This window comes from Colossoma macropomum, unplaced genomic scaffold (genome assembly GCF_904425465.1).
Source record: "Colossoma macropomum unplaced genomic scaffold, Colossoma_macropomum, whole genome shotgun sequence".
NCBI lineage: Eukaryota > Metazoa > Chordata > Actinopteri > Characiformes > Serrasalmidae > Colossoma > Colossoma macropomum.
Window position 1 is genome coordinate 18,016,176 of NW_023494806.1, and position 18,763 is coordinate 18,034,938.

Consider the following 18,763-nt stretch of genomic DNA (forward strand, 5'->3'; position numbering starts at 1 on the left):
CCTGTCTAAAAGAATGGAATGGTCTACTGTGTCAAAAGCTGCACTAAGATCAAGTAGAACCAGTAGGGATATGTTTCCTTTGTCGGCGGATAATAAAAGATCATTTACAATTTTCACTAACGCTGTTTCAGTACTATGGTGAGGCCTGAAGCCAGACTGAAATCTTTCATGTATATCACTCCTATGCAGATGGGAACATAATTGATTTCTCTAAAAATTTTTGATAAAGAGGGAAGATTTGAAATAGGTCTATAGTTTGATAACTCAGAGGGACCAAGATTAGGTTTCTTAATTAGGGGTTTAATTACAGCTAATTTAAGAGACTTTGGAATATAGCTGAGGCTGAGAGAAGAGTTTATTATAGATAGAAAGGGCTTGGTTACTTCTGGCAAAATGTCTTTAAGTAAACCTGTAGGAATTGGATCTAGTACACAAGTTGTTGTTTTTGAAGATGAAATAATTTGGACAAGCTCTGTTTGTTGGAGTAAAGTAAAAGACTCCAGCGTCTCTGTAGTGGTTATACTGCACTCTAGATCTAGATTAGGTTTATAGGACACTGCACTTGTTAGCTGCGCGTTTTGAATTTTGTGCCTAATCAATTCAATTTTATTATTAAAGAAGTCCATGAAGTCAATGCTGCTGTATGCTGATGGTATCTGGGCTTCAGTAGCTGCTTGGTTATTAGTTAATTTAGAGATTGTACTGAATAGTACTCTAGGATTATTCTTGGTATTTTCAATCATTGACGAGAGATGAGCAGCACATGCAGACTTTAGTGGAAAACCTCAAGTTTAGTCTGACGCCATTTACAGTTTGTTTCATAGCTCGAGTTTGATCATTGTACCATGGAGTGAGCCTTTTCGGCCTTATTCTTTTACTTTTTAGTGGAGCCACAATATCTAAAGTGGAGCAAAAAGTGTCCTCCAAACATTTAGTCAGCATATCTAATTCATTAGGTTCAGACGGACAGCTAATTAAGGATGAAAGACCTGGAAGGTTTTCAATAAAGCTATTGGGTGTAGACGATGTTATAGTACGCTTAGCACTATAGCGTGTGGATGAACATGTATTATGACTAAAACTGATTTCATATGAGATTAAGTAGTGATCTGACACTGCTGTGGTCTGAGGAACGATGGCCAAGTGCTTAATGTCTATACCTAAGGTCAATATTAAGTCTAGAGTGTGGTTACTGTAATGAGTAGGCCCCATAATATTTTGAGTGAAGCCAAAACAGTCTAAAATAGATACAAATGCCTTACTTAGTGGATCCTGTGGTCTGTCTATGTGGATATTAAAATCTCCAACAATTATTACATTATTTGAGGTTGTTATTAAACTAGATAACAGGTCAGTAAATTCCTGTAAAAATTCAGAGTAAAGCCCTGGTGGCCTGTAGATTATGATGAGTGAAAGTGAGCTCTCATTTGTTCCTCGTGGTATTGCAAGCAGTTTTGTTGGAGAAGCATTGTGATGGTCAATAGAGGGCAGCAAAGTAATAATGTTGTGTATAACTGTAGTTACAATACAGTGAATAATTTTCAAGTACTGGCTGTATTACATTATATCATCAGTTGCACCAGTAATGTTGAGAATACACTGTTTATTGTCATTCTTCACATGGCAGGCATCAGTTATATACATATAAGGGCAGTAAAGATGGCTTTCTCACACTGAGAAAGTGATAAACTATAATACTATTCCTGAAATGTTGTTTTTATGGACCTGTATGTCCAAGTCAAAAAACTGATGATTTATTAATTCTGCTGCTCTTTTCAACACTGGTTTTAACAAGCCCTTGTCCACTTTGTCTTCCCATTTCCCCTCAGGGGAGTCTGTGACAATGATCACAACGGTCGTTTAATTATTTTATCAGCACAAGTGAAGTTTATGAGATGAGCCCTCAGAGGGGTGCAGGACTGAGTGAACAAAGTGTTGACTTTGGCAGCAGAATTTGCCCTAAAACCATTGTGACTTGACACAGTTGAATTTGAGGCTCAAGATATTCAAAGGATGTGCCTGGGCGAGTCTGCGAGACTGGAAAGAGAGAACTGATACCCAGACAGAGTAGAGGATACTTACTCTGTAAAATATGGTTTAATGAGTTTGTGCAGGAACTCCAGTGGCCTGGACAGAGCCCTCACTTCAGCCCCACTGAACACCTTTGGGATGAACTGGACCTTTGACTCCAAACCAGGCCTTCTCTTACAAATGCTGTTTTGGCTGAATGGGCACAAATTCCTACCGACACATTTAAACATCATATGGAAAGCCTTCCTAGAAGAGTGGAGGCTGTTATAAATGCAAGGGGGTGGTGGGGGGATTCCATATTAAACCCCAAGGTTTTGGAATTGGATGTCAAACAAGATTTTTTCAGAATATAAGATATATTACATTAAATAATATTTAACATAAAAATATTATTATTATTACAGTCTTAGTCCAACTTAGTCCAAGTCCAAGTCTCGGAAGTAAATAATGACATATTCAGAATCACCACCTAAAGTCAACTTATTATAAAACAAACAACATGCATCCATTTTTATTATGAAATTAAAAACACAGTAAGAATAACATTCTGATCTGCCATCAGAGGATCTTTGAATTTTGGAACCAATGAACCTCAGCTAACAAATAACCCCCAGTTAAGTCATCATGGAAAGAATCAATTAGATCCTCAACAGATCTGATTTAATGAGTTTGTGCAGGAACTCCAGTGGCCTGGACAGAGCCCTGACTTCGGCCCCACTGAACATCTTTGGGATGAACTGGACTGTTGATTCCAAACCAGTCAAACAAGCTTATTTAGCTGTAATGTCAGGAGTCCACATACTTTTGGCCATATAACAGTGTGTAAACATTTTTTCGTGGCAGTGTATCGTGGGATGCTCGATTGTTAGGTTGTAAGTTTGCTGGTAACTTGCTATTGTAGGTATGCAACCATGGCAGGTTAATAAATTTTTTTCTGGATGTAATGGATGAAAAGATATTACATAATAACACAACATGCATGGAGTAACCAGTTTAGATTTGAATGTCTATATTTATTAGCTTGTACAGTTAAACACAGTTGAAATATTAAATAGATAAAAAATAAAATACAAATAATTTGACTTTACATTAAGCTGTATTAGAAACATGTAACGCATTGTTGACATGGCTTCAGGCTTCAAGCAGTGTGAGAGGAGCATGGAGAGAGATAATCATACAATTTGATAACCTAATTTACAGCATGGTCAGAAAAAAAAAGTCAAACAAAATGCAGTGATGTGCAGATAATTTAAACCCATTTCACTGAAAATAGTATAAAGACAACATATCAAATGTTGAAACTGAGAAATTTTATTGTTTATTTAAAAATATATGCCCATTTTGAATTTGATGCCAACAACACGTTCCAAAAAATTGGGATGGGGGCAACAAAAGGTTAGTAAAGTTGTGTAATGCTAAAAAAACACCTGGTCGTTTATTGGCATCAGGTCAGTAACATGATTGGGTATAAAAAGAGCATCTCAGAGAGGCTGAGTCTTTCAGAAGTGAGGAGGGGTTCACTGTTCTGAGAAAGACTACACGATGCAACAATTCAAGAATAACATTTCTCAATGTAAATAGCAAATAACTTTTGCTTTTCATCATCTATAGTGCAAAATATAAATAAAAGATTCAGAGAATCTGGAGAAATCTCTATATGCACGGGACAAAGCCAAAAACCAGTATATGCTGGGCATGATCTTTGGGCCCGCAGGTGGCACTGCATTAAAAACAGACATGATTCTGCAGACTGTCACCAACTGATAACATTTGGCACATTATGAAATGAAAAATATGGCAAAGGAGACCTTGAGCTGTTGAGCAGCTGAAATCCTGTATCAAACAAGAAGGGGAAAACATTTTACTTTCAAAACTACAGCAATTGGTCTCCTCAGTTCCCAAACACTTACAGAGTGTCGTTAAAAGAAGAGGTGAAGAGGTGATGAAACACAGTGGTAAACATGCCCCCGTCCGAACATTTTTGGAATGTGTTTATCAATTTCAAAATGGGCATAAATTTTTTCAAAAAACAAGAAAAACTTCTTAGTTTCAACATTTGATATGTTGTCTTTGTAGTATTTTCCTTCAAAAATATGGTTTACATGATTTGCACATCATTGCATCCTATTTCTATTTACATTCTGCACAGCGTCCCAACTTTTTTGGGGTTGTAAAAAAATAAATAAAAAGATGCTACACAGCTCCATGGTTAATATACTGGAATTGTAGTGTTGCACAGAGCTCATGTAATGGAGCTAAAAACCATTAATTACAAATTAAAAGTGTATTAATTTATACAGGTATAAAGGAAAAGGTATTCCTTTCTCTATTTCCTGTCCCACATGACTCTGCTATGGGATCAATAATTTATTTGATCTATTACCTTGTAGCATGGGAACATTAAGGTGCAGGTATTTTGCTTCTCCACTTGCGCAGTTAAAACAAAGCAGACTCTTATTCAACTGTCTACTTGTGCAGTCATACAGCGAGATATAACTATTGCTAGCTCAGGTACCATGATCAAGTTAATGCAGGCTTTGACATTTTGGCTTTGGAGCACCACATGATTACATGAGTATCTACAGAGGGTTCAGGTCAGTTTCATTTAATGAAATAACCCAAATTGTGCAAAATGTTTTATATTATTAGAGAATCTGACTTTCTCAGTGATTGCCATTTGCATTCTGTTTTTTCTGACAGTGAACAAACTGCAAAGCGTGTACTTTGCATTAAAGATCATTCTGTAAATGTAAATATTAAAAACAGAAGGAAAAAGAAAATATAAAAATTAAAGCAATTTCAAAATAAGAACAGATTGTGCTTATGAAATGGTATTAAATACAAATAAGAGAAAAAGAAGATTGATTCTTTGTCTAAAAGAAGACTTTTCCGTGAGAAAATAAACGTTTTCTGCAGAATTTGCCAGCCTATAAACCTTTCACTCACAAGGCGGTTACTAACATTAGTAGATTATTTTGAAGTGGGAGTAGTTTTGCGGGCATTCATATAGATTCCATCTCTGTTGAAAAAAGAGAAAGAGACCAACACATAAGTCACTTTAAGCTTTCGTGCTTACAGAGGAATGTTTATCTAATTTCATTTATAAAGAAAAAAGGAATGAAACTTACAAGTCAGTTATACGAGGAAAGTTATGGTAGATGTTGTCAGCGTTTTCAGAGCTGTTGGTGGCAGCAGCTGCAAAAGTAACATGAAAAGAAAATGCATCTGAGTTAATTACCTTTATAGGACATGAAACTGACCTGAAAATGTCAACATTATGAATTTGCTGTGTCTCTCTCATGAACTCAAGCTGTATAATCTGTAGATGTTAGATATGAACTAAATGATGAGTAATGGAGCCAGGAACACAAGACCAAAAAGCCTTTTATTTGCTAAATATATATATATATATATATATATATATATATATATATATATATATATATATATATATATATATATGTATATATATATTGTTTCTATGCTCATTGTCTATTTTATCAGCTCCACTTACTGTATAGGTGCACTTTGTAGTTCTACAATTACAGACTGTAGTCCATCTGTTTCTCTGCATACTTTCTTAGCCCCCTTTTACCTTGTTGTTCAGTGGTCAGGACCCCCATGGACCCTCACAGAGCAGGTACTATTTGGGTGGCACTGCAGTGACACTGACGTGGTGGTGGTGTGTTAGTGTGTGCTGTGCTGGTATGAGTGGATCAGACACAGCAGTGCTGCTGGAGTTTTTAAACACTCACTGTCCACTCACTTAGACACTCCTACCTTGTCAGTCCACCTTGTAGATGTAAAGTCAGAGACGATAGCTTATCTGCTGCTACGCAGTTTGTGTTGGTCATCCTCTAGTCTTTAATCAGTGGTCAGAGGACGCTGTTGGCTGGATATTTTTGGATGGTGGACTATTCTCAGTCCAGCAGTGACACTGTTGTGTCTGATCCACTCAGACCAGCGCAACACACACTAACACACCACCACCACATCAGTGTTACTGCACTACTGAGAATGATCCACCACCCAAATAGTACCTGCTCTGTGAGGGTCCATGGAAGAACAAGGTAAAAGGGGGCTAACAAAGTGTGCAGAGAAACAGATGGACTACAGTCTGTAATTGTAGAACTACAAAGTGCTCCTATACAGTAAGTGGAGCTGATAAAATGGACAATGAGCATAGAAACAAGGAGGTGGTCATAATGTTATGCCTGTTAACTGAATTTCAGTTCAGGTGTTTACCAGCAATAGTAGATGGAATAAATGTAAAATAATAATTGTATGTGAAATATGAAATAATAAACTTCTATATAATAGTTTTATTATGCACTGTTGAACTTGTGGCACCTTCACTGTAATAAGGCTATCTAAAAACAAAATGGGCTCATATCTAGGAGGTAAGGGTTTTGAGAAGCTACAAGTGGTAAACAAGTTGACATATAAGAAGAAGAACAAGAACAAGAAGAACAAGAAGCAGAGGCAGAAGCAGCATAAGGAGAAGAAGAAGATAAAAGATAAAAGAAGATGAAGTAGAAAAAGAGGAAGCAAAATCAGAAGAAGATGAAAGAAGAAGAAAAAAATAAGAGTACTAATGGAAAGATGGCAAAGTAAATTAATACACCATCATTTAAAACAGAAGACAGAGCAGAAGAAGACGAAGAAGTAGAAGAAGACGAATAAGAAGAAAAAGCTGAAGAAGAAGAAGCAGAAGAAAGAAGAAAACAGAAGAAATCGAAGAAAAATCAAGAGGAAGAAGCAGAAGAGGCAGAAAGAGAAGGCGAAGACAACAAAAAAGAAGCAAAATCAGTGAACTGATTCATTTGTGTATATTATTTTCACATGAAAACAATATTATACAAATGCTATTATTGTCAAAAGTAAATAAACTAAAACACAAACTTATGCTGATGGAATATATTGTGTTCACGTAAAAACAAGTGGTTTCATATCACTTTTTGTGTAATTTCTGCATGTGCATAGTGCTTTTTATTTCTTTTTCTGTTCCCTTGATAATTGCCAAAAACTCCCTGTTGCACATCTAAACCTCGAAACAAAAACATGTGCTATCAGGCTGAAATGAGACTTTCTATAACAAGCTTGAATAAATATTTTCAGGGTGTTTGCAGGCATCAACAAGTCTTGAACTGCCACTTTAAATGTAATTAAAGGGCTACTTTTGCAGGGATGACATAGCAAATATAAAAGCACTTGCTCAGCAACAGGCAATGGTAGTTTAAAGTACCTCCAAATTTCGAATTTAAACCAGAAAAAATCAATGTTGAATATGGCATCCCTCAACCCTAACTCTCTAACTCGTAATAATAATGCAAAAGGTTTATGAATATGCATGATTATGCAAATTGTAAACTCCTCCTTGCATCCCGGTTCCCAAACCTCTCCACTTCCCTTTCACCAAGGTTGCTGTACTTTTTTTTCTTAATAATCAGATTTTTTGATTAATAATCAGAAAATAAACCAGCAAAGTCATCACTCATTCAATGTTAAACCCCAAGTTAATCAGCTATTGGGAAATGCTGAACAGTGCTAAGGAAAGCAAAGTAGAGCTGAGCTCAACACACCACAGAACAGCTGGGATTTCTGTGTTTTTATTACTCCAGCACCAGTCACTGAACTGCACTTGCTTTAACTTTGTGGATATCAGACCTAAGCTAACACTAGCTTCTGATGCTACTAGGGACGGTACATTAAAAAAAGATTAGTGTAGCTAATGGCTCAAGATGAAAATGATTCAGTGCCTCAGATTTGATCAGATTTGATCAATAAATCTTCAATTCAATTCATATTAACTTGATTTGTCAACTTTAGAGGTTTGTGTGGTTTTATGAACTGAAAAAACTAATCTTAGAAGCAGATTTATTAATGTTTTCCATTCTGCATTAGCTAGCTAGTAAGGAAAACAATAACAACAACAAAAACAATTCTAAACAGCCTGCTTACTGCACTGTTAGAAATAAAGGTTCTGTGCAGGTACATTTTTGATGCATGAAGGTACAAACAATATAAATGTATCCTCAAAGGTACGACAGTGGTGTTAAAGTCAAATGTTGTACCTTAAATAAGTTTTTTACAGATGAAAAAAGTACAAATTTGTTCGTTTTCATAACTTAATATTTTAAAACAGAAAAATAAAATAAAAAGCCTGGAGACGAGACGGGGTGTGTGGAGTCAATACAACTTAGGAAATATAATATCAGTATATTATGGTACAATTATGCTCCCTGACTAAAGGTACTGAGATGTACCCTTGTGGGTACCCCCCCAGTGACAAGAGGGGTACTGCCCCAGTGGCAATTTCATACCTTTATTTCTGACAGTGTAGTATCTACCCAAAACTACTTGTAGTTTTTCAGAACTTTCACCCACCTTTAAGGAACATTGTTAACAGAATGTTTCACTCTAAAGACTACAGTGGCACCTCTGTAAGAGGTGTAAGGGTTCCTCTGTGGCTGTGCCCCAAAAAACCTTTTGGAACTTTTAAGACTGTTCCAGTGAAAAAGAGCTTCTTCCCTATAATAACTGAGCTGTATTTGAACATTTTCATAATTCACTGACTGTGAGAGGATCAAATGATATGTGTCTAGTTCCTCACCTCTCCTGCAGCAGTGTGCCAAGACAAAGAGGTTGACAATAAGAACAATTCCCAGTACGGCCCCCAGCCCTCCAAGCATGGCTAGATACATGTCATCTTGACACACACACGTAGAATGAGTAGATTCCTGGTGACTGTTGTATATTGACTGTGCTTCTGGCCCATTCTCTCCATCTATCTGGCAGGTGTAGTTGGTATTGGGGGACACAGGAAGAGAATATGACGCCAGGAAGCCAGTCTGGAAAAATAACTGGGAGGTCTTGATGTTTTCTGGCTGGGTCCATTTTACAGTTGGTAGAGGCTCTCCAGAAACTTCACACGTAACCCAGTGCTCCCCCGTCACAGTGGTCTGAATATAAATACGCTGCAATTCCCTGGGCTCTGTGTGAGATGGACAGATTTTTATGAGTTATGTATTTAAAAAAACAGAAATGCAAATAAAACCAGAAAATAGTGATTTATAAATGTTCTGTTCATAATTTTTCGATTCATTAATTACAAAAGAAAAACAATTGTGAATATGCATTCATTCTGAAATTCTGAGAAAGTTGGGACAGGGGCAATTTAAGACTAGTCAGAGAGTAAACTGGCCTTCCTGCAGTCCAGACCAAACCCCCCTTGAAAATGTATGCAAAATACAATAGTTTGTTTACATGCAGCCTGACCATCCATTAATAATCTGAGTAACAGCTCAATCGGAATAGAATACATCCTTATATAAACCTCCATAGACTATTCAGATTGAGGCCATTCAGAATACAGTTTCTATTCAACTGCATTAGATGGGTAATCCTGTAAATATTCTGTTAAACAGAAGAATAATAGGCATGTAAACATCTGTATCTAATTACATTCCCAACTGAAAAGTTTAAGTACGATTTGCACATGTAGATTTGCGTCATAGTATAAGTTTATATCGTTCAACATGGCGGGGCCCAGAAACAGGTCTGTAGAGGAGATGAAGTGTTTCAAACTTTAAGACTTAAAAATAGTTAGCAGGATGGGTAGATGATCTCAGAATGTTGCAGGACATGACATCTTCCTTTCACACCTTCTTTAATAAGCACGTGTCGTACATTTTCCTGAGTCTGACATAATTTAAAACACAAGCACATCATTTTAAAGCACAATTAAAAACACAAGCGCGCCAGCTGAACACTCAGGTAACACACTGCTGCTCGACACACTCTGACTGGACTCACGTGATGCTCGTTGTCATGGTAACATTTACACTAAGTGGTGTTCTACCCATGCGTGTAAATTTGGATCTGATTACTTGTAGTGTGCATGTAAACGGAGATTTTCATCAGATTGTTGAGTAGAGTGTGCATGTAAACTCCTCAGTCGTAGGCCCAATCCCATTGCTAATTTTCACTCATACACCTTCTTTTCGAGTGCCTGGGGGCAGTGGTTCAAATCTTCCCCTATGAAATGGGTCCCTCAAATAAAAAAGAACATCACTTCATTAACAGGCTACTACCGGTGCTCTGTAGGCATCCCTGCCAGTCTGTGTTTTGGAATAGGTTATGTAACATCAACACGTACAGTATATCTAATTCTTCTTGTATTTGTATTCGCATATATTTACAATGAAGTTCATATGCTGAAGAAAAGGTTAAGTAATGTAAATTACTAAATAATTAACAACTATCATAACTGTATGGTAAGTCATAAGTAATAAATATTATATTTTTGCACTGTTTTCACTCAATACTGGTCCAACATAATTTACCAATCAGTGCTTTTTCTTTTCATAAACATTTCACATACTGTCCTGAGTTTTTTGGAATTGGGTTTGTATTTGGGTGAGATTAATTTATGAGTAGGTGCACTAATCTAATTATACCAAGAGTATTTTCAATGTTTTTAGTCCCATCCATCTGAAAAGCATCTGTGAAGACTTCATGTGGGAAAGGACTTTTACTTGTAACCTCTGTTATGGAGGACCAGATTACCCAAAATGAAAAATGAATAAAATTAAAAATAAATGACTTAGTAAATTAATATTTGAAGTAGAATTGCAAAGAATAATGATGATAAATCTAAAAAAAAAAATATATATATATATATATATATATATATATATATATATATATATATATTATTTTATATTATAAAAAAATTATATAAATATGTCTGCATTTATTTATATGTCTATTTAGTAATTTTCCCTTCTCACTAATTTTTGTAATTAGTTAATGTTGTAATTTTGTTATTTATGTTTCTTTATTAACATTTTTTCTGTTTTTCTATTAATTTATTTTATAAATTTATTTCCATAACTACTTATTTCTATATTTATATAGAAATTATAGAAAATTTGCTGATACAGAGGTCGACCAGTAGTGTTCAGAACTTTGGAGGAGGTGGTTCAGCATCTTTTTCTGCAAATTTCAGATCACTCAGACATTTGGACACCCTTCTCACATACAGCCTGTGGAAGCCCTCGAGAGTTATTTATCGGCAGGTTTTCTCTCCGTGCAGTTCTTTATGGAGTTGGTGAAAGAACAGTTTAATCAGCTCTTCTCCTCCTGGTCTTGATTGCTAAGCCTGAACGTGAAAAACACGCCCCTTCATTATGATATGAACGAAGAAATAAATAAATGAATTAATGAAAAAAAAATAAATAAATGAATACATGAATCAAAGAATAAAGCGAACAATTGTTAAAAATATAGATATGGAAAAAATATAAAAAATGGCACTAATAAAACAAAATAAATAATACAGAAATAAATAAATTGAGAAATATATAACTGCAGAAAAAGGATATATGTGTATAATTACAATCACAGTAAGCAATAGTTAGTTTTATAATAATAATAATTCGTTTTTTTATTTATTGATTAATTTACTGAGCCATTTATTTTTTAATTTTATTTATTTTTCAATTTGGCAAATCTGGTCCTCCATATCTGTGGCCAAATCAATAAATACTGGATTATCTCAAGTGTACAAAGCTGATTAAAATCCAGTCGATGTTCTAAAGGACTTAATAGGGAGCACTGCTTCTGCCAGTTCAACTAAGTTCAATGCACCTATGTTTAGTAGGACAGGCTGGGCCTAGAGCCTTGGTCTGGACCCAAATACAGACAGAGAATTTTTTACCCAACCCTGACCTGATGTGAACCACATCATCATGTTTTGAGTCTGAAACTGACCCGAGTACAACAAAAATTCTGTCTGAAACTGACCCTCATCATCATCATCTAAAGCATTGAATAAAACCTCGCAAGATTGTGCCAGATGCAGTGACAATGACAGCCAGCTAGCTAGAGCATGGAACTAAATAAAAAAAAATAAAAAAAACAAAAAAAAAATATTGTTATATATATATATATATATATATATAACATGCTATCATAAAATAATCAACTCTCCGAAATGAAGCTTAAAATCTGCTTTAATATGTTTTTTCATCAAATAATGCTTTTGTAGAGCATTTAGTCTGGATAAACTGTCCATATTGCACTGTTCTCACGCTGTGCAATTCCGATACAACAAAATGTTCAATTTATCTGTTTAAAACTAAAAAGTCTGCATATGGAACATGTTATATGGAATGTATTACACACATAACAAAAATGTTTTTCAATAACGTGCCTTTAGCTGTACTACAGCGTTCCATCGTCAACTGATACACTGTTTATGTTCTTTTCTTTGGGCATAGGTTTTAGGTGGACAAGACACTAGCATTACGCACTCACTACTACTGCAGCAAAGGGAGTATTTTTACTGATCACTGTGTACGTCCCTATTTAGACCGTGTTTATGTCAGCAATCTTGGGAAAGTCGATCTTGCATAAGCTGGGAATTCTGTTGGGATTTGTGATTACAAAGAAGTGTAGCTTTAGGAGGTTATATGCCTTTATTTCATGTATGTCTGAGTGCAGTCTAAATATAACATCAGTGTATTGCTATTTTTGCTGGACACACATGCATTTTTGCAAGGTCAGGCCCAGTTGCTATTTTGGTGTTGATCATCTGTGCTGATGTGGGTGAAGTGGTGCAATGGGGATGTGGCATTTGAGTGATATTTTTGAACGCATTTCGGTAGGCGATTCCACTTGTGCGCTACTGCTTCCTTAAACCCATTCAGCACAAAGGCAAGTGCAAAATGATATTTCAAAAGATGTGTTTCTTCAGATGTACACTACTCAATTCTTTTATTTTGATTTTTTATTATTTCATTATATTAGTTTTATATTTAAAACTAAGGAGAAAAGAATGAGTTGTAGCTTTTAAATGTAAATCAGACAACCTATATATATATATATATATATATATATATATATATATATATATATATATATATATATATATATATATACACACACACACACACACACATAGAGAGAGAGAGAGAGAGAGAGAGAGAGAGAGAGAGCGAGAGAGAGAGCCCTACTACCCCAAACTTATTCGCCGTGAAAAATGGAAAGATACTGCTAAGCTTTCTTTGCTTACATCTGTCTACTTTCCAGAATTAAAGTCAATGTGATTCAGAAATCAGAACGCATTTTTCTTTCTTAAAAACTCTTTTGAATGATATGACACAGTGGATTGTGCTTAATATGACTAGGACATAATGGTCAGAAATGTTTTCAGTTTTAGCTGTTTAGCTCCGTTCATCCCATTCACTGAGGACTTGCTTGTCATGTTTTTGATATAATGGCATATAATGATGTTTCTAGGCTACTGTCTGTTTCTGAAGTATGTAAGGATTTTAAAAGTTGTGTAGTGTAGGCCTGGCTTTAGAGCTGATTTCATATAACTTACGTTAGGTGACCAGCCACAGTGTCTGGTAGGCGAAGTAAATATAAACCTCAGATGTACTGACCCAATTCCATACAGTAGGGACAGTTTGTGAAACGCAAATAAAACAGAAAGCAATGATTCATAAATCTACTTTGACCCATATTTGAATGAAAAGATTAAAAAAGACAATATGTAATGTTTTATCTTATCAACTTCATTGTTGTAACAATGAATTTGATAAGATAAAACAGCTTCATTGTTGTAAACATACATTCATTTTGACACTGATGCATGCAACACATTCCGAATTAGTGGGGACAGGAGCAATTCAAGCAAGAAACATTTAAAAAACATTTTAAACAGGTGATCATGTGTAGATGTAAAATCTGGCAAGGTCTAGTGCTTTATGAGGAAAGATGGGTCGAGGCTCGCCAAAAATGCATCAGTAAAAAATGCAACAGTTTAAAAATAATGTTCCTCAGTCAAGGACAGCAAAGAATTTAGGTATTTCACCCTCTACAGTGCATTATAACATCAAAAGATTCAGGCAATCCAGAGAAATCTCCATGCATAAAGGCCAAAAAACACAACTGAATGCCTGTGATCTTTCATTCCTCGGATGGCACTGCTTTAAAATCTACCGTGCTTCTGTGACAGATGTCACTACATGGGCCTGGAAATACTTTCACAAGCTATTTTCAATAAACACTGTCTGTCATTGCATCCACAAATAAAAGTTAAGACTGTACTATACATAGAGGAAATGCTGCCGACTTCTCTGAACTCAAGTTCATCTGAAATGGACTGATGCACAGTGGAAACATGAACTGTCGTCTTCTGAGTCAACCTTTCCGATTATTTATGGAAATAATGGACGTCATGTTCTCTGGGCAATAGAGAAAAAGGACCATCCAAATTGTTATCAGCATAAAGTTCAAAAGCCAGCATCTGTCAGTGGGGGTATTAGTGAGTAACCTGCACATCTTTGAATTCACAACACATTTTCAATCAAATTTTGCTGCCGTCTACACAAAAGTCTTTTTCAAGGATGTCCGTGCTTATTTCAACATCACAACACCACGTTACATTCTGCACATATTACAACAGCATGGCTGCTTAATCAGAGGTGTGGATACTAGACTGGCCTTTTTGCAGTCCAGAATTGTCTCTCATTGAAAATGTGTGCACGAAACACAACAGCAAAGGCCCTGTATGGTTGTGCCGCTGAAGACTTGGATAACGGAAGAATGAAAAACAATTCCGCTTTCAAAACTAGATGAGTTTTTTGTCTTCATTCTCCAAAACACTGTTAAAAGGAAAGGTGATGTAACACAATGGTGCTCCTGTCCCCATGTTTTTGGAATGTGTCGCAGGCTTAAAATTTACAATAAGCATTTACAAAAAAACAAAAAAGTTCATAAGCTGAACCACAAAATATTGTGTTTTTGTACCGTTTTCAAAACAGGTCAAACAGCATCTACTAATCAATGTTTCCACTGCTTTATGTTTTTATTGACGTTTCACACACTGTCCCAACTTTTCTTGAATTGGGTTTGTAAATATTTAGCAGCAGAAAAAAATTTAAATATATATATTTGTGGGCTGAATTGTTATGGGCTGTATAGATCTGTCTTACAGGCTGGTTGTTTGGTATCCTTTGTGTAAACATTGCACATTCTAAAATATCCCACAAGATGTTGATACGAGCGGATTAGACACAGCAGTGCTGCTGGAGTTTTTAAACAGTGTCCACTCACTGTCCACTCCATTAGACACTCCTACCACCTTGTAGATGTGAACACAATGTTTGAAGACTCCAGCAGCACTGCTGTGTCTGATCCACTCAGACCAGCACAACACACACTAACACACCACCACCGTGTCAGTGTCACTGCAGAGCTGAGAATGATCCACCGCCCAAATAAGACCTGCCCTGCGTTGGTCCATTAGGGGTCCTGACCATTGGAGAACAGGGTGAAAGGGGGCTAACAAAGTATACAGTCTGTAAGTGTAGAGCTACAAAGTGCATCTCGAGCTGATAAAATGAACAATGAGTGTAGAAACAAGGAGGTGGTTTAATGTTATGGCTGATTGGTGTATATTATTTATCAAGAATCAAAGAACCAAAATGTATCAGAATTTGACTAGGCGGTGGACCTGTTAGCCTACACTTCATCAGTTAGTTCTTACATTAGATATGAGTTAATTTGGGTGTTTTAAAATAGGAAAAATCATACAACTGTGTTCACACCTGAACTGAGGTGTGTCTTAGGCAGATGCAAATATATCGCCTTAAATCAAGCAAGCATCTATTACCTTAAGAAAAATGCTTGAAAAACCTACTGGAGTACGGCCAGAAAGTGTGTTTTTACTGTTATGTTTCACACTGTACGTTTATTGGTTGTATTGTAGTCAGGGTGGCATGGTAATGGAATAAATGTAATGCGTTACTTAAACAGCATACAAAAAAGTAACTGTTTTCTGCTATGCTTACAGATTTGTCATTAAAAGTTTCTCTTGTTTTGTGTTTTCCTAATGGGTTGATGTTACAAGGAGTCTAATGGTTTAGCTGGTGCTCTGGGAATGATTCCAGATGCATTTGATGGTTTCCTAAAGGGATCTAAAGGTGTCCTACAGGAATTAGTGGTCACGAATGGTAACTATGAAGCCAATTCCCATTAGAAATCAAAACCATCCGGTTTTAATCTCAATAGTTCTAATGGTCTATTGGTCACTTAGTTTTGTGTGAAATCAATGCCTTTTAAAACTGGTCGGACATGCCGATTTCGGTGGACTGCCGCTGAGATCTGAAGGACCGTCAACAAATGGCATCTCTTGGGCTGAATCTCAAATGTCTCCCCACTTCCTAAGCAGTGCACCATATACACTCTTAGAACAAAAGGTAATAAAGTGTCACTGGGGCAGTACCCCTCTTGTCACTAGGGTGGTACCTTCAAGGGTACAGCTCAGTAACTTTAGTAGGGAACATAATTGTACAATAATCCACTGAATTTAAATTTTTTTTAAGTAATATTGACTCCACACATCCTGTCTCGTCTCAAGGCTTTTTATTTTATTGTTATGTTTTAAAACGTTAGCTTATGAAAAGGTCCAAATATGTATTTTTCACCTGGAAAAACTTATTGAGGGTACACAATTTAAACCACTGTTGTACCTTGATGAACAAAAAATGTACCTGCACAGTACCTTTATTTCTAGCAGTGTAGGTCATGAAATAATGGCTTCTTCTCTCACATTGTTTATTAGTCTAATAAAATACCATGTACATTCAACCATTAGCTGCACAACTCCTTATAGAACATTTACAGCACTAGCTGGGTGTAGACATCAAAGTTTCATGGCCTCTCAGTTCACTTCGTTGCCAAACTTGTCGCCTTTCTCACTTTTTCATGAGTATGCAGGTCTGAACTTGCACAGCTTTCCCTGTACAAAGTTGTCATCTTTATGCTTGACATATTTCTATATATTGCTCCACTAAATTCTCCACTAAGTTAAATGTGAGATCAGTGACTGTTTGTATCAAATCATTCAGCCTGGTTTGATGTGAAATGACTTTCCAAATCAGAAAGGTTCCCAGTGGAGGTGATAGGAACCAGATGTCTGAAGAATTTGATGTCTTTAAAAGCTACATCACAGAAAGTTAATGCATCAAAATGTTATGAATACGCTGCCTGATGCTGGAGAGACTGTTTTTTACGACAGCTTTGAGATACAGTTTTCAAAATCCATTCATGGTGGAGAGGTAAATGCAGGTCATTGTAAGGCAAAATAGTGTCTGAAGAAAAGTTACTTATCCCAGATTTATCACTACTTTACCATCATCAACATTACACAGAAAAACTCAGGAGTAGGTTCACTGGTGGTTTTGGATAGTAAGTAAAATGGCTATATTTGTGTTGTAGACATGACTCCTGGTTCCCATCACCACCACTGTAAAGATATCTGAGTTTTTAAGTTCCTCTACAATTAAAGTATTCCACATCAAACCACTCTGAATCAATGTTTTCACATCTCAACCACTGAATTATGCAGAAATCACTGGAATTTTTGACTTTGAAAAGACAAGTAATCTAAAAGTAATGGAAAGTAATCAGATTGCATTACGTATTTATAGTATAATTATAGTAATACATTGGATTACATAATATATTACATTTGTCTATAACAGGTTATCAGTAATCTGTATTGCAATACATTTTAAATAAAGTAACCATTTGAAGCCTGAGAGTCGTGTACTGGGGAAGATGCACGGCAGCATCTTTAAAAAAAAAAAATCACCTCACCTTTCACTTTCAGCATAATTCCATTTGATGTAAACCAGTTCTCTTTTTCTTCCAGTTCGATGCGACAGAAGTACACTCCAACATCACTATGTATGACATTACTTATCCGCAGTGCTATGTTTCGTTCTGTAAGAATACCCCCAAAAGAATAGCGGCCAATTGATTCTGTGCAGTTCCCAGACAAGTCAGCGTTCCTTCCACATCGATAGAGGAGAGGGCCACTGTAAGCCTGGTCCTTCCACCAAATGACATTTGCACTATTAATTGGTTGATCTGGAGTAACCTTAAAATTGCAAGGAATTGTGACATTTTTCCTCAAGCTGCCGGTGACGGAAGCTGGGTTATCCATTTCTATTGCACCATCGACACCTAAAAAAGAGAGAAACAAATGTGAATGGAGACGTTTATGCTGTCTGCAAATCTGCTATTGCGCTTGAATAAATACTCTTTATGAGGAATTCTACTAGTACTTTTCTAGCACTTACTGATAACACTGCTAAATAACTTACCAACCAAACAATAAATGATGAAAAACAGAACACATGTAAACATCATCTTGGAGTGATGAAGCGTCTTCATCGCAATGAACCTGCACAAAGACTGTGGAAAGCAGATGTCAGATCAGACCACTGATAGGCACACACAGGGCTTCCTGTTTCTCCCCTGGTGGGTCAAGCGAAGCGTATTAGTGTTGCAACATCAAACTGAAATATAAAAGAGTATACTCTAGAAAATGAATTGCTACTTACTTCTAACTAGAAATCATACTTTGCACACATGATCTTTACTCTTTTGACAATGAGCCACACATTTGTGTAACAGACTGCACAACAGCATCCTAGTAAGGGCAAACCGGCTGAACGGAGTATGAAATGAAAGCCTGGACCTGCTGAAGACAGACTGGAAAACAGAACTTCAGTCTTTAAGGGACCATCACAGAAAGAGTTTGTTAACTTGTATAACTATTAATTTAGCTAAAACACCAGTTTGTGAACTTGGTTATCCATGGACTTAGCTAAAACACCATCTTGGTTAACCTAGAATACAACATAATCCTGAC

General features: G+C 36.2%; 1 protein-coding gene across 1 annotated transcript; it reads right to left on the bottom strand.

The window, feature by feature from the left end:
- Positions 1 to 4,953: 4,953 nt before the first annotated feature.
- Positions 4,954 to 18,280, bottom strand: LOC118827511 (sialic acid-binding Ig-like lectin 15). The gene is made up of 5 exons (XM_036598901.1): positions 18,213 to 18,280; positions 17,704 to 18,072; positions 8,645 to 9,025; positions 5,160 to 5,226; positions 4,954 to 5,050 (listed from the first exon to the last, which is right to left on the bottom strand). The coding sequence occupies exons 1-5, from the start codon at positions 18,256 to 18,258 to the stop codon at positions 5,002 to 5,004; spliced, it is 912 nt and encodes a 303-aa protein (XP_036454794.1). The 5' UTR covers positions 18,259 to 18,280; the 3' UTR covers positions 4,954 to 5,001.
- Between the last annotated feature and the right edge of the window lie 483 nt (positions 18,281 to 18,763).

What these genes read in the sequence shown, in the direction of transcription:
- LOC118827511 (XM_036598901.1), bottom strand. Translation starts at nt 18,258, where the DNA reads ATGATGTTTACATGTGTTCTGTTTTTCATCATTTATTGTTTGGTTG. An exon ending in AATTATGCTGAAAGTGAAAG is followed by an intron (nt 9,026 to 17,703) that starts GTGAGGTGATTT and finishes CATCTCACACAG; the next exon opens with AGCCCAGGGAATTGCAGCGT. An exon ending in GGCACACTGCTGCAGGAGAG is followed by an intron (nt 5,227 to 8,644) that starts GTGAGGAACTAG and finishes TTACTTTTGCAG; the next exon opens with CTGCTGCCACCAACAGCTCT.